General features: G+C 40.0%; 1 protein-coding gene and 1 long non-coding RNA gene across 3 annotated transcripts in view; one reads left to right on the forward strand and one right to left on the reverse strand.

Moving 5' to 3' along the window:
- CCDC192 (coiled-coil domain containing 192) overlaps window positions 1-27,147 on the forward strand; it is a 201,760-nt gene that overhangs the window by 119,775 nt on the left and 54,838 nt on the right. For both annotated transcript variants that reach the window (XM_059174476.1, XM_059174475.1), the window contains exon 6: window positions 19,785-19,917. In XM_059174476.1, coding sequence (XP_059030459.1) covers window positions 19,785-19,917 — 133 coding nt within the window. The remainder of the gene's footprint in view (window positions 1-19,784; window positions 19,918-27,147) is intronic.
- The window catches only part of LOC131831995 (uncharacterized), a 251,640-nt gene that overhangs the window by 30,986 nt on the left and 193,507 nt on the right, over window positions 1-27,147 (reverse strand). The gene's annotated exons all lie outside the window — the stretch shown is intronic.

Consider the following 27,147-nt stretch of genomic DNA (forward strand, 5'->3'; position numbering starts at 1 on the left):
GAAAGCAAAAGAGATCACAGAGGAAGAGGGAGAAGCAGACTCGACTCTGAGAGGAGAGCCCGATGTGGGCTCTTACAATTCTCACAAGGTATTATATGAACCTCACCGAGAAAACACTGAATATATGGCAACTCTCATTATTACTTTAGAGACACTTAGTTCATCCTGGAAGGAAAGGCAGTATCCATAGTTTAAATTGGAATAACCCTAGTTTTGTGAATGTCACATGGAACATAACATATACAATAGGAGTAATTGATCACCTACCCTGAAATAAAGGTTTCTGTACAAATATTAGAAATCTTTCTTTACACCTTATGTTGAATTGAGTTGAAATGAGTGAATATAGATTACCCTGTTGGGCCCTAGTTCTTTAGCCAGAATTTCCAGCTACTGCTTTATGTCCGTGTACTCCCAGCCCAGCCACAGCCCACAGGGGCTGGATACTGACTGATCCTGGATACTCTGATCTAGGGCAGTCACAAAAGGTCCAGCCAGCCCCTGCTATACAAGTAATTTATCTCCAGCTCGGGTTAGAGACACATAAGACCCATGAGAGGTAGGGAGAGATAGAAGGTGGAGAGAGTGGAAACTAATCTTCAGCTTCTCAGCGTACATTTTCCCAAAGCCAGTCATGTTTTCAGGACTGAACTGACTAACAGCTCAGAGTTTCCTTTTATTTATTTATTTATTTTCAATTTTATTTCTTGGGGTGCCTGGGTGGTTCAGTCAGTTAAGTATCTGGCTTTGGCTCATGTCATGATCCGAGGATCAAGCCCAATGTCGGGCAGGGAGCCTTGTTTCTCCCTCTTCCTCTGCTGGTAGCTCTCCCTGCTTGTGCTCCCTCTATTTCTGTCAAATAAATAAATAAAATATTTGACAGAGAGAGAGAATGGGAGGGAGAGAGAGAATGGGAGGGAGGGAGAGAGTGAGCGCACAAGCAGGGGGAGCAGCAGGCAGAGGGAGAAGTAGGATCCAGGCTTAGCAGGGAGCCGGATGCAGGACTCCATCCTAGGACTCTGAGATAATGACCTGAGCCAGAGATAGATGTTTAGCCAACTAAGCCACCCAGGTATCTACAGCTCAGGGTTTCCTAAGCTAAAGAAATTCCTGTGAACAAGACTCTCTCTAATGAACTGTTGAACACTACATCAAAAACTAATGATGTAATGTATGTTGGCTAATTGAATATAATTTAAAAGAAGAAGAAGATTCTCTCAACACAGACTCAGAAAATTCAAATAAGACGTTTCAAATATTGAGTGAACACAAGACTTGAACTTATCATGCCTGGCCAGGTCAGATCAGGACAGCAACAACCAAAGGAAAAAAGGGAGTTCATCTGCCTTTCCTGATAACATCTGCCAAATGACTGTGAGCAATGCTTTAAGGATGGTTGTAGCTTTAAGGATGGTTGTAAAATAAATACTGATTATACAGTTAGGGATCAGGGCTGCCACCTAAACCTGCCACTTCTGTGCATGTGGTTTCTTGATCACATTTAATCTCTTGGTCTTTGGTGAGCATGGAGCCATCAAGAACACACATACAGTCGGGTAGGTTATGCTGTGAAGAGGATGCACAGCTGAAGGGCAAGTGGGAACTCACTTCCAGTTTTATTCTGCTTATCTAAATGAACACCTTGGCTCAGGAAAGGATGCCCCTAGAGGAAAGGGTCCTTTAAAAAAATTCTTCCAAAGGTACTCCATCTAATGCACAAAGATGTGCTGACCTCTGTGGGCGTCTTTTACTAACTCCCGTGAAGGTACTCCTTGGGATGCAGCAGTGATCTTGGTGGACCTTTTGAGCTCTCAGAATTATGATCCCCTTACCCACAATGGGGAAATTCTCTGTTATATAGACCTTCGAAGAAACAGAGCACACCGGGTGTAGCAGGCCGGATAACCTTCTAGGTCCCCTTGTAGCCAGGGTAAAGGAATGTGGTCAGTGACTTGTACATTCCCTGGACTATGAACTGGGGGTTGGAGATGCACAGGAAAGGGCAGAGAGAACTCCTCTGAGCAACAGCAAATTCTAGTTTCCAAAGCAGCAGAGGGAGGACTAACAGGAGGTGGGAGAAGCATCCATCACCCAGTGCCACAGTGAAGGCTTTGCAAGCAGGGCTGCCTATGACTCTAGCCCAGTCCTGCCAGTGAGTTCAGTGGTTGCGCTGGTTGCTGTGAAGTCTTTTTTGTGTCCAGCTTGTTTTGCAGTCTGATTCTCCAAGTTTCTCCGCTTTTTCTATATTTAAATTGGTCTCAATGGTTTAAATAAAATTGTTGAGCAGAGATTAGGATAGGGAGAGTTTTGAGGCTGGTAGAGCACTGCATAGAGCTAAAAATTATCCTAGAAATGTTACCAGACAAGACCCTACCTTCCTACGAGGACATACATAGGTGCACATACTTCTGGGCCAACACTCAGCTGGTGTGAGATCCAATCCTGTCCCACCATTTTAGGAATCTTAGAATATCAACTATTCATTGTTTTCTGGTATATTTAAGCCACTCATCTCAACTAGATCCTTCCTGTCAGTGTTTGAATATGACCGCATAGCTCCAAGCGAAATAAAATGGTTTGTCTTGAGCCCACATGACTGAGGTATTGCTCTATTTCACAGTTTACCAAGTGGAGTGTCAGAGTACTGTGTGTTCCAAGAATGGTTTCTAGGTGTGCCAGGAGATATGAAAGGAAAATAAATATGTGGTAAATTAGAATCTCTAGGAGTAGGACCCCAAATGCCTATTTTAAACATTGGCTGCCAGAACTCAGTGTAATAAGTCTGGGTAATTATGTCTTCCTTCATTTCTGGAAATTTCTCCATATTTTTTTTACCTCAAATATCTCCACATTTTAACTTAAATACCTCACATATTTCCTCAAAAATTACCTCAAATATAAAATTTACCTCATCCCCTTTTCCTTCCTTCTGGAAAGTATCTTAAATTAGTAATTTTTCTCCCTACTCTGTATCTCTTAAATATTCTTTCTTATTTTCTATTTCTTCACTTCTGTAGGTTCTCATGATTTCACTTAGATTGTCTACAAATGTCCCGGTCTTTTTTCTGCTTTATCTACTCTATAATTTAATAGATATATTTTTCAAAGATTTTTTTAAAAGATTTTATTTTTTTTAATTTATTTATCAGGCAGACAGAATGGCAGGCAGAGGCAGAGGGAGAAGCAGGCTCCCTGCCAAGCAAGGAGCCTGATGTGGGACTCGATCCCAGGACTCTGGGATCATGACCCGAGCTGAAGGCAGCTGCTTAACCAACTGAGCCACCCAGGCGTCCCTCAAAGATTTTTTTTTAAAGATTTTATTTATTTATGTGAGAGACACACACACAGAGAGCTGACTTGAGAGAGTGAGCATGAGTGGTGGGAAAGGGCAGAAGGAGAAAGGAAGCAGACTCCCTGCTGAACGGGGAGCCCAACATGGGTCTCAATTCCAGGAACTCAGGATCATGACCTAATCTGAAGGCAGATGCTTAAATGAATGAGTCACCCAGGTGTCCCTCAATGATTTTTATTTTCAAATTTTCACTTGGTTCTTTTTTATATTCCTTCTCCCCCCCCCCCCCGCCATAATCCCTTATTCTTGTCATATGATTTTCAAAATTATTTTTGGACACTAAAACCCTTTCAGATTTTTCCATTATTAAGAGTTCCTGGGTGGGGGTGCCCAGGTGGCTCAGTTGGTTAAGCATCCAATTCTTGATTTCAGCTCAGGTCATGATCTCAGGGTGGTGAGATCAAGCCCTGTGTGGGGCTCCCCACTCAGTGGGACCCTGTTACAGATTCTCCCTCTCCCTGTCCTCTCCTCTCCCTCTACTTGCTCTCTCTGCTCTCACTCTCTCTCTAAAATAAATAAATAAATCTTAAACAAGAAAAGAGTTTCCAGGGCATCTGGGTGGCTCAGTGGGTTAAAGCCTCTGCCTTTGGCTCAGGTCATGATCCCAGGGTCCTGGGATGGAGCCCCACATCAGGCTCTCTGCTCAGTAGGGAGCTTGCTTCCTCCTCTCTCTGCCTGTGTCTCTGCCTACTTGTGATCTCTGTCTATCAAATAAATAAATAAATAAATAAATCTTAAAAAAAAAAAGAAAAGAAAAGAGTTTCCAGGTATGGTTCTTCCCTTTTTTGTGTATGCTGAGACTCCCTCTCTTTCTCACTGCAGTGAGTCATCTTTTGTACTTTGGAATTTTAGTCTGTGAGTTTATATTCCGTGGGGATTATTTCCAAAAGAATGCCTAATACTCAGTTTCAAGTTTGCCTCTCTTCATGTTCCATTAATTCTGGAACCAATTCTTTATATTTTCTTTTTGGCTCATGGTTTCTTTATGGTAAGATAAATATGAATCAGAACCATACACAATAAAGAACATGGATTCGAGATTCAAATTTCTCCGAGACATCTTTCCTGCATTCTTGAGACACCCTTGAGTTATCAAGGGATATATTTCAGCCATTTTCCCAAATCAAATGACTCTTCCTGGCTCAAGTTTACATGCTAGAGGAAGGCAGCCTTATTCCAGCCTCTTTCAGGCATAAGGACTCCAAAGGTTGACTCCCAATTCTAAATGACCATTATAATTACTACCCCTAAGCTTTAGGTCTGCTCACAATACCCCTGAAAGCTAATTCAACTCCACTCTTATTCAAGATTACTAGTTTTGAGTTTCAATTGCATTTTGAAAGTACAGATAGTTCACATTTCTCCTTTGGGACTTTTTAACGTATATTTTTATATGGGTAATGTATTTTTCTGTATTACCATACGGTTTGTGTGGGAAGGGTGTCTCCCCAAATCAATCCAATCTGTCATCTCAATCAACAGTCTGGACTGACACTTTTAACAAACTCACGATGTAAATCTTATAGACACTAGGCTTTGGAAATCACACATGAAGTTTGAAAATTACTGCATTATGGAATTCAATACTTTCCTTTTTACCACTCTTCCACATTCCCCACCCCACAAACACATAGCCTGTGACTCAAATTCAATTTACTTCCTAAATATTCTTGCCTTTCCAAACCCCAATTCACTTGAACCAGTGAAATGATTTCATAACTGAAATCTCTGCATTTAGATTTTCTTTCTTAAAATTGTACCCACCTCATACCATCAGGGTGATCTATCTACAGCATCTACTTGTCCAAGCCTAAAATTCTTCTACTTTCTACAAGATAAAGCCCAAACTTCCTAGAATATAAAAGATCACCCATTTTCTAGTCTATATCTCTCCTGCTTTTTTATCTCAATTATCTTGAACTTGACCTCATGAGATCACCTATATAGACAATGTTTATGAACTCTAGTCTTGCGTCTACTGGAATGACCTTGTCCTTGCAACTCTTTCTTTCTCACCTATCCTATGCTTGTTTTAAGACTCAGATCACATAATATCTCCTCCAGGAAACTGTCTTTGACCCTCCAGGCAGGGGAAGGGATCCTTCATCTGTGCACCCAAAGAACCATATATGTGTTCTGCCACAAAACATTATAGTGAAAGTTAATATATATGTCTCTCACACAAGACAAGAGCTTCCAAAGAGAAGGGATTATGTTTTATCTTTGTATTCCCAAAATCTGCCTCAGAGGATGGCACATAACACATTTGTTGAACTAAACTAAATTACTGAGAATTCCAGAAAAATAACTCTTTCTAATGAACTGGATTCTCTCTTTAAATTTTATCTGCTTTGATAATATTTTGAAATATTCAACCTGGTCAGAAAAACACATCCTTGAAAGTCTTCATCTAAAAGGTTTTTTTTAGTAGATTATGTACTTGGAAAATTGGGATCAATCCAGTAGAAATGTTCAACTGTTGCGGACATGCTGTCTTGGCGCTGTCAGGTTGACAGAAATACCACTTCTAGTATAATTCCTTATCAAATTTATAGTTTTTTCCCCTCATTTGCTCTCTCATAGAAAATAGTAGTAACAGTCCCAATGAAAAATAAAGAGAAAAGTAATAAAGTAACAAAAAAAGTAATAAAGAAACAATTAGATATAGTATATTCTCTCCTTAAACTATGCACAGTATGAATCCAGGTTGGGATAGGAAAAAAAATTAAACAGACACAATACAAATGAGCAAAGACTGGCTAGTAATTATATTCCATGTTAAACTTTTTCAGACTTCTTTAGATTCCTCCTTTTCATATACTGGAATATCTTGGAGTATTTTGAGGTCCTATAAGATTTTTCTCCATAGTGGACAAAATTAGGCTAGCCTTCAAATATCTTTGAGATATTTAATGCCACAAAAATTATTTATTTTTCTTTTCAGCCGTGTGTGTGTGTGTGTGTGTGTGTGTGTTAAGTGCATACAGGGATTTTCATGGGATTTAAAGCATTCAGGAACCATTATTACTTTTTAAAAATATCTTCAATTATTTTTATACAAGAAAAATAAAATGTAATATAAAATAAAATATAATCTTAAAGCTAAAAATAAGATTTTTTTTGAAATATCCTTTCATTGTCTCTGTTCCCCACCTCATTTTGAACATTTGAGGCTTAATGCATTTAATCAGGATGAGTTAATTCATCCATATGTAAACCCTGAGGTGGTTTAAAAAATTCCATTTGTCATTAGAGAAAGTGAACATCAGGCACCTGCCTCAGATTACTGTGCTGTTGACAGAATTAGGAACAGGACTTAGAATTTTCCTGCTAGACGTCTATGAAGCTTATGAAAGTCACTGAAATAACTTTGAACAATGCAATGAGTGTGAAAGTAGGGATGGGAATTTCCTTAACTTTGGTAGCCTGAAAAGAGTTCCAAGGGAACTGTGAGTGAGAAATAAGAATCAAAGAGATAAAGGGTTTTTTTCTTCCTCCAAGCCAAAGAGGGAAGTAGTACTGGAACTTTGAGTGGCTTGGTTGCAGTTGGGTACTATGATAACTATCTCTTCACGTTTACTCTAAGGAAGGAAGGTGATAGACCCCACAGGTTCCCTCATTGCACTGCCATTACATAGTATCATTTCCAGAACCTGGGATTCCTTGCTCCAATTAATTCCTTTCTTTCTATAGCTGAATTTGGCCATCTATCAAAAAATGACAGACCTGTTACATGGACAAAGCCTGCACAGAAACCTCCCCCATCTGCAACCTTCCAGAGTTGCTGCTGTCCCTACTTCCCAACTCACACTCATGCCTGCCTCAGTGCCCCCACGCATACAAGAACACACATGTCCTTAGGACACTCATATTTCCTTTGTGGCCAGCACCTGGCTCTTGTCTATAGATACTCCTCAAGTTAGCCTTCACAGATGTACACATCAGAACCATCCAAAAAGTTTGAAAACTAGATTATCCATCCCACATCCAAACCCTCAAATTCTGATTGAGGAGGCCTGGAGAGAAGCTTGAGCTGATGTATTGTTTCAAAAGCTCCTCAGATGGATCTGATGTGCAGATGTCAAAGTATAGAACAGTAGGGGAAGCCTTAACAGCCCCCTTCTGCAAGGTCAATGAAAGAGAAAGACAGCTCATCACTGAGTTAGCTTGCTTGATAATAATCTTCTCCTATGTGTTTCTTTTCCAACAACCACAGGATATCTATCAATTTTCACCCACTTCTTAGGTTATTGCATTCTTGAGTTGCATCTGCTTAATGACTCCAGGCCTGTTTGCTTGCAGTGGACTTTTGCATTTCCTCATAAAAGAATTTTAAGTCATACTGATAGGAGTATACACCTTTTCTCCATAAAAAAGGAAGGCCCTATATCAGACATAAAACACCTGGTTTTAGGATCGGAAATGATTAGATTTCTAATGATAGAAAATTGTCTTACCAAAATCATTCACGATCTGGGAGGCTCCTAAATGTCTTCCCACTTTAGGACCAATGTACTTGGTTAACAATGAAAACAAAAAGGAAACACTTTTTAGGAAAGGAAAATGCAATTTGTAATCAAAAGATGAAAAGTTTTAGTTCATGTAAGAAAGGCAAGTATTGTAATTAGTGTATTGCTATGATCACAATTTCAAGAAACGTCCTCCACCAAGAGCCAAAAAGTGAAAGCAACCCATGTGTCCACCGATAGATGAATAGATAAGCAAAACTCGATATATGCATACAATTGAATTTATTCAACCTGAAAAAGGAAGGAAATCCTATCACACCCTACAATATGGATTAACTTTGAGGACACTAGACTGAGTGAAATAAGCCAGTTACCAAAAGACAAATACTATGTGATTCCACTTATATGAGGTATGAGAGTAGTCAAGTTCATAGAAACGGAAAGTAGAATGCCAGGGTCTGAAAGGAGGGAAAATGGTGAGATGTTATTTAATAGGTGTGGGGTCTCAGTTTTTCAATATAAAAAAGTTCTGGAGGTTGGTAGCACAATGATGTGCATACAGTTAACACTACTGAATAGTAAACTTATAAATAGTTATAATGGTAAATTTCATTCCATGTGTGTTTTGCCGCAATTAAAAAGGAAAAAAAAGAAACGTCTTCAGTTGAAAAGCAAGACTCAGTAATTGACATTGCCAGTTTAGATAAGGCACTATAGAATTGAAATTAAACCAAGCAGAAGTCAGTTATGACTTTGACACAGGATATATGAGCAAAATTAGGGACCATATTACTTATCTATTAATTCATCCAGACAGTCAAAAACTATATATTTCTTGTGTATCTCCTGGGTTAGGTTTATAGAAGCTTGACTGGCTTCTGGGTCAGCCTCATTCTTATCTGGGGAGGATTAGATTCAGTCCAGGGTATAGCAAATGTATATTCCTGGGGTCCTTACATTTCCAGACCTGAGTGGTTTCCTGTAAGGCCAGTGTTGTTTCCATTACTACTAACAATCACCTGGAAGTTGTAGGCTAAAACAGAGCTGATCAAATATGGCTCCTGAAGGGTTTTCTGGGTCAGGACCACAATAAACGACTCACCATTTGTCTAACTTGGGACATCTTCAACCTGTTCCTGTTGAACAATTCATCTGATTATCCCTAAATCTTGCAATGTCAGACTCTGGGAAGTTATGACATTGCTAGTCACTAGCAAGAGATGAGGCAAGTGGCTTTAAGCCCAGTCCACTGTTCCCCTCCCTACCCATTATCCTTGCATATCTGAGATGAGGGTGTGTTGATGGGAACAGGCTTAGAGGTCTACCAGATAGTACTCTGAAATCTAATTAGACTTCTGTTTGAGAGTTCAGATTCATGGGCTATTTTTTCACTGCTAGCTTGCTTAATGGAATTAGAGAAAATACCTTGCTAAAGAGTGAAATAAGAGAGACAGACTCTTGAGTGGAACAAAACCAAGGAACGATCTGCATTCAATGATTTGTTTTATAGCAAGGACATTTGTCTAGACTTGTTAAAATATGCAATCTGAAACTAGCTAATATCTACATAGCCAAAGTTCACATCAACACCACGCCTTTCCTTTCCTCTCTCTCTGCAGACTGTTCACAAGTATCAAATATTTTCTTTGTTGGGTTATGCTTTTACAGCCCCATCTTGCATGCATATAACTCCATTCACACATAACATCAGATTCTGAAAATAATCTTTTGTTCTAAGGAATATTGAAACTAACTATATATAAATCCAAACATCCTCATCTCTCTACCTATGAAATGTGGCTTCGTGACATGAACAAGGCAGCTTCTCTAAATAGTGGAGGAGGACAAGACAAAAATGTTCAAGTCCCAGCTGGAACAATGTTTATAAGGAAGAAACTGGATTTCAGTTGCAAATACTGCTTACTGTGGAGACCATTTCCCCCAAATGCAAAGCCCCTACCACAGAGCAGGACTGACACCATTTGGTATGGAAGTTTCCAGATGTGGCAAACCACAGTTGTTTCTTCCCTCATCTTTAAAGTTTTTTGGTAGAGATTGCCCCAGTGGTGAAGAACAGGAATTGCAGGGAAACCCCAAGGAAGAGACTAAGAAAACTTTGTCCAAGTATAAGGTTTTAGCTCAGAAAAGAGTAATTTTGTTGCAGTTTTGGAAATGTTTTCTTATCATCAACAGACACAGACCACAATGTCACAATCGCTAGATAAAATGTCATCTACTACATATGCATCCTCAGTATAAGTCAAGAAAAAAGCTTTCTTTTTTCTCAAAGAAGACCACCAAGGTGATCCTGCCTTGCTGATCGTGGGCAAATGAACTTCAGGGTAGTTCTGTTTTAATCATTGGGTTATAAGTATCCTCAAGACTATAGGGTTGTAATTTATTTAATTAGCAGTTGTTCTTTGCTTCATATCTCAAACATCTTGAGGAACCTGGTTTTTCTAACTGAAGGCCAGGACACAGGTTTAGAGATACTTGCTATACTGCCTGAGTCTTTTTTACAATATACTTCCTCTAATAATAGTGACTGACTGAGAAGACAGAGACAGACTATACATCACTGGTTCCTGTTCTGTGGCTCAGTAGTACTAGGTGGTTGTGACTTCCCACTGTCTGCTTCATCAACTTATTCCATTCCCTTGAATTTATATTACTCTATTAGTCTAATAGTGAAGTGAATCCTTTTTTTTTTCCCCCTTTAAAGTATTAGAGTTAAAAGGCATATCACATCTTGAGCTAGGAACCAAGTACAATGCTTCAATTTCTGGTGATTTCTCCACATGGATTTAAATGTCCCTAGTCAATTTAACTGTCAAACATTGCTTGCAATGAACCTGATTAACACTTAAATTTTCTTATTGGGAAATTTGACTTGAGATTTTTAGCCCTTATGAAACTTTTGTTTCCAGATTAAAGCAATTGAAAAATTACAGAATAGACAAATAACTCATTTCATTCCAGCTATACAATATTTGATGGATATTACCATAAAGATTTATTCTCAATAATTCATTATTAGGAACAGCTATTTCAGAAGTTCTAAGGAGTAAAGATTTTAAGATAGTGATGGTGTTAACATTAACTAACATCAGCAATGTACAAAACACTCACTCTCAGAGTTTTAACATATTACTTTTTTTTTCCACATGAAATTAGGTCCATTTCACTTTAAACCTAGAAGATTCTGCACTATGGTGTCCCTGGGTGGCTCAGGCAGTTAAGCATTTGACTCTTGATTTCGACTCAGGTCATGATCTCAGGGTTGTGAGATAGAGTCCCACGTGGGGCTCCACTTTCAGTGCAAAGTCTGGTAATTTCCCTCTCCCTCTGCTCCTCCCTGCCCCCCCCCCAAATAAATAAATCTTTTAAAAGAAGTTTCTGTGGTAAAATAGTTTCAAGTCTGCATTAAGAAAGCAGAAGACTTTTTTTTTTTTTAAGATTTTTAATTTATTTGAGAGAGAGAACACAAGCTGGGCGGGGGGAGGGAGGGACAGAGGGAGAAGCAGACTCCCCACAGAGCAGGGAGCTGGACTGGAGGTTGGGGGTGCTCAAAGTGTGGGGCTCCACCCCAGGACCCTGAGATCATGACCTGAGCTGAAAGCAGATGCTTAATTGACTGAACCACCCAGGTGCCCCAGAAAGCTGCAGTTTTTTAAACATTGTATTTCCTGGGAAAACATACATACTGAGGAAAACTTCCCAGGTGGGCAGTTTGCTTTCTCTAATTTCTCTTATACACTATACAAAGCTTTTTCAAGCTATATGAGAATCATTTTTCCTCTTATGATTATTTTCCTTCCCTCCATTTAGAGCTGCTTATCATTTTTGAAGTTGTCTGGAAGCCAGCTCTTATACTTACAAGGCCAGTTGTCTGGAGGCCTTGTAATTTCTCTGCTTTGAGGGAAGAATGGGATTTCTGAAGGAGAGAAATACTTACTGAGAAGGTTAACTTATGAGGTTCTCTTTATCACACCAGAAAACCCTTCAAGGTGATTTAAGCACCTTGGTGCTCCAGCATCTCAATTTTCCAGCCTTCAAACACATGCCTTTGCTTTATGATTCAAGGTAAGTCACGGATGGCCAATAGCTGCTGACTTCCTCCCAGAAGGTAGCCTTAGTCAAGTTCAAAAGGAATTCTGGGCACAGACAGAACAGAACAAAACAAAACAAAACAAAACAAAAGTATCTGCCCAATTATAAAGTCATTGCAGAGAAAAATTGTGCATCATTTTTATAATCATGTTAGGAGAGCTGAGCAGTACTTTCACAAGGCAGACATGGGAATTCTTTTTCCCCACCTGTAGGTTCTGTCCTCTGGTTTCTGTTCTCTTCCACCCACATCACTTTTTATAGCAATTTGCCAATGACACCAACACCTGTACAGGTGGGGCTGAGAAGCTGAAATTGCTTCATGTACAGCTTTGGCCCTTTGGGTTCTCTCTGTCCTCAGGGAATATTAGACTGGAAAACACCTTCCCAGTAGCCTCTGTTAGGTGTGACCGTGCACTCCTCTCTCTGTTCTCAGGGTGTGATTTGAGACTGTGAGACCAAAAACTGGATTTGGCTTCAGCAAGCACTGGCTACACTTTCTTTTTTTGAGAGAGACCCTCTGAACACTTGGTTTTGTTCTGTGCTATGCTCAGCCAGTATGAAAACTTATTTATTGCATTGCTGCCACTGTAAGTTCTTTCTTTCTCAAAGACCTTGGTTGTCAGCCTGATTAATGCTTACTGATGAGGCAGGGTTATACTCACACAAAAAAGAGCTTGTAGACAAAACCCCTTAATCTTAGGAATGAGTTGGTTTGAGTACAGATGTTCCAGGTGTCTTGAGGGTGAGTTGACTGGTCAAAATTGGTCCAGTTAATTTCTTTGAAGTGAGTGGGATCTCAATTACCTAACAACTCTTTTCTTTATCAAATGTAAAGACCGACCTGGATCCAGTCCGTCCTGGCTTTCTGTCTGAAGAGCGATTAAAGGGAAGGAAGCCTCCCTAAATAACTATTTTTGACACTAGGAACTTGTACACCAGTGATTTTAGTTACTGGCCAGTTTCCAATCATAGACCCATTTCATGGCCTTTCAGCTTGTATGGCCAAGGAGCAACATGATACAGTTGTTGGTGGTGGTGGGGCGACCCACCAACACTGAAATGAGGAGTCAGAAAATCTGAACTTGAGTCTTGTTTCTTGCAGTTTTATTAGCTGTGACTTTGGACAAATCATGTAATTTTTCTCTGCTTATACTTCAGCATCCCTACAGTTCTAGGGCTGGACGATTTGATTTCAAAGATTATACTCAATTCTGTTCCCTTGAAGATTAAGTGATTCTGTTTTCCTAAATCATGCTTGAGGGGGGTCAGCCTATGTCTCAGAGCTTCATGATCAGAAATTGGACACTTCTTGCTTTAAGAAAAGGATTTATAAATAGGAAATGTCATCTTATTTAACTGCTCACAATGTAAGAACCTGAGTAGGACATTGAGGCATGCATGGCAAAGGGATGGAAGGAATAGTCTAGAGCTGGATCACTCAGATTTAAATTGTGAGTCAAAATTTGACTTTGGGAAAGTTACTTAAATCTCTCTGTGCTTCTGTGTTTGCACCTAAAAATGGAATTAATAATAGCTCTACTTCATTGGGTTGCTACAAAAATGAAATTAGCTAGTATGTAAAAACTTCTCAGAACTATGCCTGGCATATTATAGGTGGTAAGTATCAGCTTCTCTCTGGAACATTTCCAATAGTAGCCTGTATACTACATCGAAGGAAGGGTAGCTTATGGTCTTTTAGTGTAACAAATTCCGACTTTTGGACAGTTGTGTTGTTAGAAACATCTGTCTTATCACTGGAATTCACTCCAAGTATAAGTTATCTCTTTATCTTGTATTAATTTGTAACTGGTCTTACATAAACATTTACACAGACATTTCTGGAAACTAGGACATCTACTGGCAAACTCCGCCTCTGTCTCTAATAATTACTTATCCCATACAGGGAAAAAACTGAGACTTGGCTCCAGCTATAGGTAAACTCTTCCCTTGTAGTGAGTCAAGATGTTTGTCTAATTACTGGGATTTTCTTTTCTTTTAATTAGAAATTCCAAACCCTCTGGGTGTAGGGAACAGAAATAAAATTTCTTTCTGTAGCATGTGATAACAAAAATAAGCTACTCAAATCAGAGGGATACCTGCAAAGAACTGAACAGTATCAGCTATGATTTCCAAAGTCTTACTATTGGTCATGAAATGTCAATAGTGGTCATGTGGGGCCCAATTCTTGGTCAAGTTTGAGATGCTGCCTAAAGGTTTATGTATTAACAATTCCCCCAATGACCTTATTAAATGAAAGAAGACTAAGTTACATTTTGCTTTTGTGCTTGGTCTTTCATTCAAGGCATTATACCAAGAGTTTCATCTAATCTACTCTTTGTCACTTTAGAGGACTGAACAGAATGGCTACAATCTCCAGGATCAATTCCAGACCTTCTGATGAGAGACACTAAGAGGGCTCAAAGCAACACTGGACACAGATAGCCCTTAGCTGGGTTCATCAGATCTTTCCTTTATTTCTTAGGCTCTCTGGCAAGATCATGGCAATCCATGCTTCCAGTGTCTCTCCATCATGCTTCAGTGTCACTCTTTAATAACTAAATCTTGTTTATTGCCTACTTCTACTAATTAGAGCCATTCTCGCTCTAACTAGAAAAAGCTAGCTCTAAGTAACTTAAACAAAGTAATGGTGAAGTCGTGGTGATTAGTGAACTTGAGAGTTGAGGGCCCTCAACTCTCTCACCTACAAAATAGAGACAGTATCATACATAACAATTAGGTATCATCAATGAGCAGTGGCTGCTGGGATTGTGGATCAAGGATGGCGAAGGCAAGCAGGCAACCCATGGTGGAGGAATTCCCAAATCAAAGGCCTGCCTTTGGAGTAGAAAGGAAACTATGAGGCATGTGTTTGCCATTCTTGGGCTTCTAAAATATTTACCTGAGGTTAGCATTAATACAAAACAAAGTAAGAGTTGTGAAATTGATTTTTTAAGCCACGTTGTAGCCAAAAGCTACCATCACTTTTTAATAGTTTTAGTATTAACAATGGATTATTAGAAAAGATATGAAAGGAGAAATCTGCTTAGAGGTCCTGTATTCAAATCAAATTCTCGGATATGTCCTTGGAAGGGAGCATTTTATCAGGGGCCCTCTGGAGACAAAACCAGTCTTTGTTTCATATGCTAAGTAAAGAAGGTAGGCTGAATTGGGTGGATTTCAGACAAGGTGGGAAGAAGCTATGCTCCAGCAAGCCTGCCACAGATGCCACAGGCATCAAGAGGTAGGGCTTTAGAAAGCTCCTCACATCATTCCATGGAGGCAACCACCTACTTTGCCAGGCATTGAGCCAGCTCTGGCAGGAGATTGGATCGAGGGTATTTGCATATCTGTCTTCAGGACATTAAGTGTTGTCTATGAAGTGAGAAGGAGAGCAATGCAATTATAGAGAAAGCTTAATTTAGGAGAAGGACAAGAAGGAGGAAGTGGTGGAAGATGGGGAAGGAGAAAGAAAGAAAACAAGGCAAATCTTGAAAAAAAGAGAAATCTTGTTTTCAATGAAATACAAATTTATTTCCTAAAGTGTGACAAAGACATCTTTAGAAAAGATACTCTTGAGTTTTTAGTGGAGGGTTGAGACCTCCTCTGATGTCTTTCAAGAAATAATGACAAAAAAGAAAGACCTACCTGCCACTTGGCAAACATAGCACTGAGTATTGTCATTTATGTGTTAGGTCACTGACTCCCCACCAGCTATATGATATCCCCTATATGATATAGGGGATGGAGAGCCTGTAGATAACATATGTCCAGCCCAAATTTTCAGGGCCAATAGTTGACAAAGCCCAGCCTTAGAACCTGAGGCCACGGTTCAAAGTGTGTGGAAAGACCAAGAAATTTTAAACAATGCTGGCAACTTTGTGTTGAAACTTCTCTATAAATAGTTCCCTGATGATTTCTAATTCCCGATGACTTGGTATAATGTGAGCTATTCAGCAATGTGATACGGATAGATATTTCCTTTTCAAAACATTGCACAAATACATGATTTCCTCTCTCTGTCCACCCTGTAGGAGAAGTAGGAAAAGAGCAAGGTAATAGGAATTTACCTCCAAGCTATAAAGCCTTCCTCCCCTTTCAGTAATCATGGAGGGGAGTTCCTAGTTACTAAGGAGACAATAACAGACTCCATTAGGTTCAAGTACAACACTTGGGTTGCCTGGCTAGAAAATGCCAAAAAAGCAAAGGAAAATATTAGCATTACTGAAATCATTTGATGTCTATGACTAATAAAAAACATGTTGGCAAACTGAATTTTTAGAAATGCCCAAAGGGCTTGGTTAGAGCTATGAATTAATGGCATACAGCAGTTCTGTCTGGAGAAAAGGCGGGGGCGGGAAAGGACAAAGATGTTAAACTCCCTTAAAATTTATCTGAATAAATGAGAGGTCCCAAGAGAAATCAATTTACGTTCTTTATTCAATTTTTAACTTAAATCTAAATGTTCCTTCACCTTTCCTTTGGAGCTTAATAATGAAGTTTGCACATTCTGAGTCACAGTCATCCTTAAGTTCTAAGGGCCCCACAAGCCTCTTTGGCCCTCTGATGGAACATCCCACAAGTTCTGGAATTATTTTTAAGGGATCCCTGAAAACTGTACCCACCTTAGAGACTTTGAGGACTGAGGTGTCCATTCAAGCATGTGATTTGCCTCTCAGAGGCTGGAGGAAGCCAGAGGTGGAAAGAACTGGGGGTAAGCCAGACCTTTAATTACCCCTCGACCCAGGTCCCAGAGGTTACTATGGGCTTGCCTGAGGATGTTCATCCAGTCTCTGCTTGATCATTCCCAGAACAGGAGGCCTTTGCCAGGACCCATCCTATCTTGTTATGAATACAGCTCTGATTGTTAGAGGTGCTTTCTCATGCTGTGCCAAAATCTGCCTCCTCTTGAGTTTTTTACCCATTGTTCCCCATGGTATATCTAGAATAATACTGTTTAACTCAACTTCCTTTCCTCTTGAATAATACCTTAGATTACTGAAGTCAGATGTTGTAACTCCCCTGTATACCGTCCTCTCCAAACCAAATATCCTGTTTCTTTCTCAGATCATATGGAAAATATACAAGTATTATAACAATAATAAAGGCAAAACATATGATCACCATAAGACAAAAAGGTGGTCTCGAAATTGGATTTTTTAAAAAGATTTATTTATTTATTTATTTATTTAAGAGAGAAAGAGAGAGAGCGTGTGCGTGAGCAGGAGGAGGGGCAAAAGGAGAGGGAGAGAAAGAATCCCAACCAGACTCCCTGCTGAGCCTGGAGCCAGACAAGGGGCTCAATGTGGGGGGATTCCCACAACCCTGGTTCATGGCCAGAGCTAAAACTGAGAGAAGCTTAACCGACTGAGCTAACCCAGGCGCCCCTGAAAATTGGATTTTTTTTTTTAAGGGACTTAAGGTTTTTTTAACCAAAAAGCTGAAATGTTTAAATGATATTGAGAAGCATCATGTCTTTCCACTAAGACATAGCTATCAAATCACTCCATCCATCAAGTCATCCAGCCAAAACAGAAATGAAACCTGAAAGACGACTTCTTGGCTCCAGCTCCCTGACAGTGTCCGCCTCACCAAGTCTCTCCAAGTTGCTTTTAGTTTTTGCTTTATTTGCTATCAATGTCTACTTTGAGAAAAGTTTCCAGAAAGGTACGGATCCACGTATGAGTCATTATGACACATTCTGAAAAGAATGTGAATACTATCTACTAAGAGTTAAGAGAAAAGCAATGTAAGGAAATGCAAACGTTCCTTCTTACTCCTCTCAGTATTTCATTATAAAACATTTCAAACACAGAAAAGTGGAAAGAATTTTATAGTAAACACCCATATGCTTAATAACTAGACACAAGTACCATTTTTGCTCAATTCCATTCATCACCTGTTTATCAGTATCTCTTTCCGTCCATCACTCCGTCTTACTTTTTTACACAGGTGCGTTCATCCACACGCTTAACCCTCATGCTTCAGTTTGCACACTCACTGGTATTGGTTCTTTTCTGATACTTTTAATTAGCACTCTCTTCTGAATCCCCTTGCCACTCTGTCCCTCATTTCTATATCATTCCTCCCATTCTCTAGCCCCAGGGTTCTAAATGGTAAAAAACAAAGTGTGAAAAATCTGATCACAGGACAGTCTTTGAAGTAGTATCAGGAAAGGATGCTGAAGACCACAAGGGACCTCATAGGCATTATCATCTCAGGCCTGGGATGGACAAGGTCCTCATGAGTGAACTGGCGCAAACCAACTTACAAGAGGGGGAGGTATCAACGAGCATGCCAACCTAGTAATTTCCTGTGGGAAACACAGCTAGCTATCAAATACCCAGGCCAAGATATTTCTTGATCAGCTCAGTCTCCTTCTCTGGGTTAATCTACAAAACAGGTCAAATTTGAAGGATTTTGGTGAACAAAGAGACTCAGAGGAAAGGAAATAGTAAGAAAGTCTTAGTGGCATGGAGCCTTATCAGCGCTGATATTTCAACAGTTGCCTGACACCAAAGGGGTGCTTCGTAATTAGTACAAAGATGAAATGAATATGCATACTAACCACACACTCTAAGAGAACTGCTGAACAGACCAGGAACTCATGTTGTGGATGAGGGCACCTCTCTCCTGGACCGTGTTGGTGAACCAAGCCAGATTCTACCCCGCCAACTCCCACTAAAAAATTCCCATGACTACCATTCCCATTTTAATAATACATTCTCTTTTAACCATTTGTCTGCCATTAATTCAGCTTTTGTGAAATCCTAATACTGCTTTGGTCTGAAAGACAAGTGCTCTTTAAAATGGGTGGTCTACAACTATAGAATCCCATCTTTGATGAACTGATTCTACTGGCTCTACTCTCAAAAAAAAAAGGGAAGTGATTCCCTGCTATCTGAAGTTTTCCCTGATGTGGAAAAACCATTTGTTTCCCTATCTCAAGATTTATGTCTGATAAGAAATGTTAGTCATTTATATTCTGGGCTTCCTAATTACCAGTCCACAAAGACTTGGCAAAGTGAGCTCTTCAGTGGAAAGGCAGCAGGGCAGCAGTACATAAGTATAAATACAACACTTTGCACAACAGTTTTTCCACAGTGTCAGATAAATCTAATTCTGACACAGTGATTTCACTCTGGAATCCATAAACAGAGCTTTCTAGTCATAAAGTATCCAGGTGAATTGGTTAGGTAAGAACTTCAAGTAGTTCTTTCAAAGGCTTAGATGTCATAAACCAGACTATTTTACAGCAAAGCAGTTCCTGTCTTCTATTGCTCAATGATTTTGTACCCTTGACCACTTTCCCTGCAGAGACACCCTGGTAAATATCTGTAAACATCAGCATTTCAATGGTAGCATCACACTCTTCAGAGTTTATTGGAAGGCAAACCTTGATGGTATTAGGGTAGAAAATGACACAGAAGCAAGGCTCTCTGAAACACACTCACTATTTCTTGTGAGTTTACTTACAGACTGAAAAAAAAAAAAAAAAAATCAGGCACTTTTAGGCATGGGCACCTCTCTGGTCAAATGCCAACCATCAACTAGAGTTGTTCTCTAATTGCCTCTACTATAAGCAACCAAAATACAAGGTTCAGTTGCAGATTAAAACCCTGAAGAGGGTAAAAGATACTCTGATGTATAGAGTGACTTTTGGAGCTGGGGCCTGGAACTCTCGGACGGGAGCACATGCACTTGTTTCACAGACCTCAGAAAGGACTTAAGCTAGATAAACAGGGACTAGTTTACCCAAGCTGGGCTTCAAAGGCCATGTTTGTTCAGACTTCATTAGTTCTTTTTATTCCTTTGATGCGTCTGTCTCTAGTGACGGAAACTCTTATTTTTTCAAGAAACTAAAGCACAAAAGGAAACTGAAAAAGCTGCAAACTGATTTGGCAACAGCTAAGCAAGAGGCTGCCATCACAGTCCTGGAGCTCAATGAGAAGATAAGGACTCTATGTGAAGGGAAGCCAGCCCCTAGAGGTCAGTATTACCACGTGACAGTTACACTGGCCCTAGGGCATGAGTGAGGTATACGCTTTTATTGGCCACAGATCAAAAGGCAAGGCCCCAGGGCCAGGAAGAATCCTGGCCCAGCAGCACGATGACCTGGCCTACCCCACCTCCATTCCCTGCGAACAGCAGACATGACACAAATAACTGACTCCAGGCTGGGTTCGAGTTCACTGTCTGTGAGGTAGGGAATGAATAAAGGGTTCCTTAGAGGAAAAGTCCGTGAAGCTGAAGAGCTGGACTAAATGGATCTCAGAAGGGTCTTTGCATGAGCCGGGTGGCAGCGTGGGAAAGGGCGCTCCTAAGGAAGACCCAAGCGATGAAGCTCTGAAGTGGGGCAAAGAGAGGAGCTTGTCTTCAAGTGTAGGCAGGCTTCTATGCTGGGGCAGGCGCAGGGAAGTTAAGAAGTGAGTGTTGGAACAACCCGTGAATGAGTGAGCCAGAAACAAGCAGGGAATGCTGGGTGAGGATGAAATCTGGGTGATTCCGAAAACCTGTAATGGCCACTGTGGTTTGGAGTTCTGAACAAGTCTTCTCTAAGTGCGGGAGGAAAACCCCTTGGATCGTTGTACCCAGGGATGATGTTAGTGAACATTTAATAGTATGTGCCAGGCGTTTGGCTAAGCACTTCACATGTATTTAATTCTCAGAATAACCTCTGAAGTAAGTTCATTTATGGATTCCTGAGGAATCGGCGGAGGCTTAGGGATGTCGATTACTTTGCCCCAGGTTAAACAAGTGTGAGCAACACCCAGGCAGGGAACCTCCTGCCAGCCACTTACCCTCCCCAGTGTGCCTGCACCCTTCCCACGCACAGGGATCCTCATCTCTGTTCTACAGCTGTGACATTCTGCCTGGTGAATCTCTTGGAAAACAGTGGTTCCCCCGGATAAATGTCTTTCTTTCATGTGTGGCACTCTTGTAAAGCCAGAAACATGCTATTATTCTTACCCTGGCTTCCTTTATTACTCATAAATAATTCTGGAAAAAGAGGAGGACCGTGGAAATAAATGGAGGAGGAGAAAGTAGGCGATGTGGTGGCTTCAGAAGGGGAGACACGTCCGCATCCTGGCCACGTGGTAAACCTTTAAAATGAGTTTGGTTTTAATTTTCTCTTCTGAATAGCACTTTCCCGGGGTTGAAATGGCATGCAACACAGTCATCTTGAAACACATGCTGAAGGTCAATTTGTTTTTCCCTTTCCACAGAACATAATGATAGTTTATGAATTTACTTTTACCACCATGAAAACTTAGAGAATAAAATCCATTCAAGGATATTATCCACTTAAAGGTCTTTATTCTAGGGCATCATAGCCAGATTCCAAGCTGCATCACAAGAAGCTGATAATGATTGTACATCACGTTGGAGAAAGTTCTCCAGTTTACCTGAGAGAAGCTTTCAACTTCTCAACTGTATTTTGAATTTAGTGAAAAAAGATCTTATTGCAAGGTATATAATTCTCATTGTTGACAAAAATACCATTTGTTGTCTAATAACAATTTTGTCCCTCTGATAGTTTAGTAGGTCAAAATCAAAATAACAGAGGTACGAGGACTCTAATGGTTTGAGAGAGGATAGGAAACATGAAATCCTACCTTTGTCAATTTTCTCTCTATATTTCTAATTTAAAAAAACAAACAAACAACAAAAACACAAAAAACAACTACCAGTACAGGAAAAAAAAAAAAAACAAACCCTAATGTATAATGAACAGATATAAATTTAAATAAAGACAGGTATTCCAAGGTCAGTTATGGATGGAAACAGTGATTCCTTTTGAACCATATGTTGCTGCTTTTATTTTGTGGAAAAACTGAGTCAGTGCACTGAGTTAAATAAAATATTTGCACTTTATTGCTCTCCCATTGCTCCCATGCCCCTCAACCTGAATTCAATAGCCCAAGAGAATGTCAAAGCACTTTTGGCCCCAGAGTCTTATTAGCTTTCATTCTCAGAGACTTTGGTCACCTTGTTCTACCTCTCAACATATTTGAAAGTAAAGTCTGCAAAGATGTTGGTTACTTTAACACACAATGACCTCCATTTAGCCATACAACAATGAGGATTGACCCACCTCCCACACACATTCCTAGACCAGAACAACATCCCTCCCCTAGCTATCTTGTGTCCTTTTATAAAATGTTTTCAGTTCTCAGACCTCTGTTTGCAAATGACAGATGTTCCAGTCATACATTACAGCTTAAGAAGAAAGGGTAATTTATTGTCATAAGTGTAAACAAACTAAGAAAGGGCATGCCGTTAACCATATATAGTACAATAGATGCAGGGTCTCAGATACCATCAAAAGACTCTGCGTCTCTCACAGCTGCTTCTCTCTTCACTGAGACTTAATTCGCTCAAGTGGGATGTCAGAAGAGACTGGAAACGTGGCCATGAGCAACTATGGGCTGTTCTCATCTTTCCTCCAGAGAGAAAAAGAAAGCATTTTCCCACCAATTCTAGATAGAAAAAGTATAATAAAGCACTCTGTCCCTGTGTGGGTTCCCATGTAGGGACATGAACCAGTCTGTGGCCAAGGGTAGGGAACTATGGTTGGACAAGCTTGAGTCAAGCACCTGCTACTGGGTGGCAGGGCAGAGGAAAATCAGGGTGGAAAAGGAGAATGTTCTGACTGGCAGCTCCCACCAGAAGCACAGGGCTGGATTGGGAGAGAAGCACTTACTTAAAGGAAGAGATAACCCATTCCTAGAAAGAAAGAGTGAGGGACAAAACCCACATGTCCTAAACACTCTTAACAGTGGTCAAGTTAAAATATAATGTAATGCTTAATGAGTCACCCATCCATGAGTGTTTGCATTTTTTAAATAGATTCTTCTTGATGAACAAAAGACCTTTGTGATCCAAGTAATAAATGTCCCATGATACAATTTCAGACCCCATAAAAAGGGAGAGTGAACCACTTTGGGAAAGGAATCCCCTTCCAGCCTCCATCAAGTGACACCATGGTTGCCTACTCTGAAGGCGTACTTTATTTTAACAATTGAAATTGAAAGAGGGAAAAAAGGTTTTTATTCTAAATGACGTGTTACCTGGATTAACATAAAACTACTTCTCTATTATAGTTACAGATTGATGCCTATATTCTAACAAGCAGATTAAGACTTTGCCAAATAAATTAGAATATTTTTTTTACCCAAATGTGCATTTTCCCCCTTGCTTGATTCATTTTCTAAGTCAGTCTATATATATTAGGTTGCTGCTCAGCTCTTCTAATCAGAGGAGTGTTCCAGAATATTAGGAATACCTTTAAGCATATTCTCAATTTGATGAAGCAGTGAGCTACCAAACTTTTTAATATAAACATAGTAAACTTCTTCATTGGCTATGTACTTAAATTACCTCCAAGGAAATAAATGATTTAAGTCAATGGAAAGTTCAACTGAAATGAAAAACACCTTTATTATAAAACTGGCACAGCAGGAAACTTACTTACAGCCTGAGTGTTGTTTGTTGATTTTGCTTTGTGCAAATAATCACAGCCCAAGGCAGATTCCTTCCTACGTTTCCACAGCCTGCACCTAAAGTGCTTATGGCTTTATTTACTAGCATAATTCAGTGAAATGTCTATTGTACCCCTTCAGGGTCACCTTTTAGTAAACCTTAGTATGCAGGAAGCTAAGGTTAAATTTCAAAAAGTATCTTTGTTTCTTTTGTCTGAAGAGGGCAAAGTTACTTTGCAAAAATCATTCGTGACTAAGTGTTGCTGGTACATGAGCCTTAGGTCACTTGCTATGATGAAAGCTCTTATCTTTGACCAAAACATCAGGGACCTGGTTCATAGATCTCAAGCCAGTTTATGATGCATTCTTCTGGATTTCTTTTTTCTTTCAATTCTTTTCTCCTAATATGCACAGCTCTTATACCAAGCAAGGTATCTAGTCCCAATGTGCAAACTCTCACTGCCCGGATAACAGCCATATCAGCACTGAGTCATCTCTTGGTTTTATTCCTGTTAAGAAGATCCTCTGAGTCAATGCAGGTACATCCCAGAGCAAGCTTCTCCAGGACTCCGTGTCCGGCCAGAGCCAGCCATTCTTTTCAGGGAGGCATGAACAACGATCAATCGACACGACAGTGATTTTCAGGGGCTCAAGACGGTTTTTAAACACTATTAATTTTAAGAATTAGACTATTGCTGTTCTATATTGTTAAAAAAAAAGAATCAAGAGATTTATCTCTTTGTCAACATCCCAGAGCCAACTGTGATCAATATTTTCAAGAGTATCTTTTATCAGGATGTCCACCCCAGGGAACTCAGGCCTCTTACTCTCTGTCCTCCTACAAACTTCCCCCGGATCAAAGTTCCTATTGTAACGAGGTATTAAAAAACAAACAAACAAAAAACCCTAGGATTTGAGGGTGAAGCGAGCATTCTGGAATTAATCAGTGATAGTGGTTGCACAGTATTGTTAATATAGGAAAATGAATGAATTATACACTTAAATTGTACACATGGTGTATTTTATGTTATGTGAATTTTATCTCAACCGGGGGAAAAACGATCCTCACTAGGATGTAATGACTAACACCCTGTCAGTTTTAAGTGTATTTTAATGAGAGTGCCTTGGGCCCAAGTAAAATCTTGAGTTGGTAGAGTTCCAAGCATTCAGAAAGAGGTCATATTCCTGTTTATCTTGTGTAGTTGTTCATGTTGGTCTAGGTTTTTTCAACAATGCCATCCTGTGCTCTTGATTTTCTATCAGCCTAGCTCTTTGAAAGGCTGTTCTTCCTCAGACGAAGAACCAATTATTTGATCAATAGTTCTACATACAACCATCCTTTCACTATGGAACACAGATATTTATCTTACCAGAGTTTTCAAAGAAAGTATCAAGGAAGGCCCTGGGATCTCACTGTTTCAAATAGTGGGACCTTGTCAAAACATACTGTTCACCAGCCATTTCTATCTTTTCTTTTCTTTTCGTTTCTTTTTAAAGATTTTATTTATTTATTTGACAAAGAGAAATCACAAGTAGGCAGTGAGGCAGGCAGAGAGAGAGAGGAGGAAGCAGGCTTCCTGCCGAGCAGAGAGCCCGATGCCGGGCTCAATCCCAGGATTCTGAGATCATGACCTGAGCCGAAGGCAGAGGCTTAACCCACTGAGCCACCCAGGCTCTCCTCACCAGCCATTTATTGAGGCTGCATGGGCTTTCATCTGATGGTTGGTGGAAGCATAAACAGACAGCCTATACTTCCCTACCACTGTCAAGGGTGTGACTATCTTGGACAGAGGTTACAAGAACTTAGGAAAACAAAAAGTGGAGATTTCCCCCCTCAGACACACACATTATCCCAACATCTTCAGAAAAGGGATTTCTTTTAAGCACTTCTACCTAATCCTCAAAAAATAGAAGCTATCGCAAGGTGGGATATTCTACATTGTAGACCAATAAATGTCGGTAGTTAACAACAGGGACAATGAGAGAACGTAGGAGTGGTAACTTCAACATGTGCTAAGTATAAGACGTTCCTGAGGAGTTTCAGTATTTACCTCATAGAAATAGTTTATATTTATCTTTATAATCTCTAGGTCTCACTAAGAGATTTCCTGTCAGTTGTCTCTTCTTTAGTCCACTGAAGTCCTTCTGAAATAGAGCAGCTTCCTAAAATAGAACCCCACAGCCAAAGTCTGATTTCAGGTTTCCTTCAAGGATAAGCCACTGCTCCAGGACTCCCTGCAGAAATTTCATGAAGATCCCAAGATATGTTACTTATTTACGATGGGCAAAGTTAGGGCAATTCTAATTTTTAAAAGGACATTCTGGAAACCTCTCGGCCTGAAAAATCACTCATGTGAGAACTAGGTGTTGCTGAGGACTTTATGGGTTGCCAGTGACAAAAACCAAAATGAAACTTTAACCGAAATGCAAGTGTAAGCAGAAAAGAAGGAAGGAGGCAGAGACACAGGGCTTTTGGATGGCTCATTTGGCTCCTCTTTGCTACTGGCTCCAGTTGAACGACCTCAGGTGCAGATCAGGAAGGATGGCCCAGCTGTGCTCATCTTGAGTGAAGATATGCTTCTACCTGCTCAGAACCACTTACCTCTTTCTTCCGTAGCAGAAGCATGATCTCCTGTGTTCCTCTTCCATTCTCTGAAGTCCAGTGCGATGGTTCATCACAATGTCCCTTCCCCCTTGAGCCAAGGGAAGCCTTGTGAATAGCTATCTTACCCTCTTTCTGATTAACTTTCTCTCTCTTTCTTTTTTTAAGTAACTTTAATAAGCATTGGCTTACAATACTTGGACAACCAAAGAACTTTAACTTACACCCAACTCCAGGGAACAGAACTTCTTTCTCACAGTATTTATTCAGTATTTCACGGAAGGAATCTGATCGACCGGATTTGTATCACATTCTAACCCATGGATCAATCGCTGCGGCCAAGGCCATGGGATATTATTATTGACCATACCTTTGTCATGTGCCAGAGGTCAAGGGCAAGGAAATGTTATCAGAAAAAGGGAAATGGGAAAGCTTTCTGGACAGAAGACAAAAAATACTTCTCACTATCCTCTTTTAATCTATTTTAGTTTACCTTATAAACTTAGAGAAGATACCCACAAGTTGAAGCATCAGTCATATCTTGTCAGGAAAGTACAAAACTTATCTACTTTCAATTTCAAACTGCATATTTAGGCCCTTCCTTTGCAAAAGGCCTGGAAATCTATTCATTTTATAATTAACAAAGGGTAAGAAGATCCATTCTGAGATTTTTGGTAGGGGTCCAAAATTTGGACCTTTGCTAGCTATACCAGCTGTGGGAATTCAATGATCTCAAGGTCTCCTCCCTCCTTTGTTTGTAAGACTAATTTTGGAATTATACTATTATCCGGAAATGGTGTCCCTTCCTTCTGTCCATCCCGTAGGAATTTTTTTTTTTTTTTTAAGTATCCCAGCTTCTAGATCCAGAGAAGTTGGATAAAAGGGCAAGCACCAGCTGATGTCAAACCAGGCACATGGGAATTGGACCTTGATCAATTTCAAAGGTTTCCTACTTAACCATGGAAACTGTTGTGATCACCAGAAGAGCATGTGCTGTTTGGCAATGTTGTCAAACAACCCAGATTAGAGCTGAGAAGGCAGGCAATTTGCAGATAAACAGTGGGACACTCCTTTGTCAAACATCAACGGACAGAGGTTTGTCAACATAAGATGAACTGGAGAATGTGGGGTTGC

Source organism: Mustela lutreola, chromosome 5 (genome assembly GCF_030435805.1).
Source record: "Mustela lutreola isolate mMusLut2 chromosome 5, mMusLut2.pri, whole genome shotgun sequence".
NCBI classification, from domain to species: Eukaryota; Metazoa; Chordata; class Mammalia; order Carnivora; family Mustelidae; genus Mustela; species Mustela lutreola.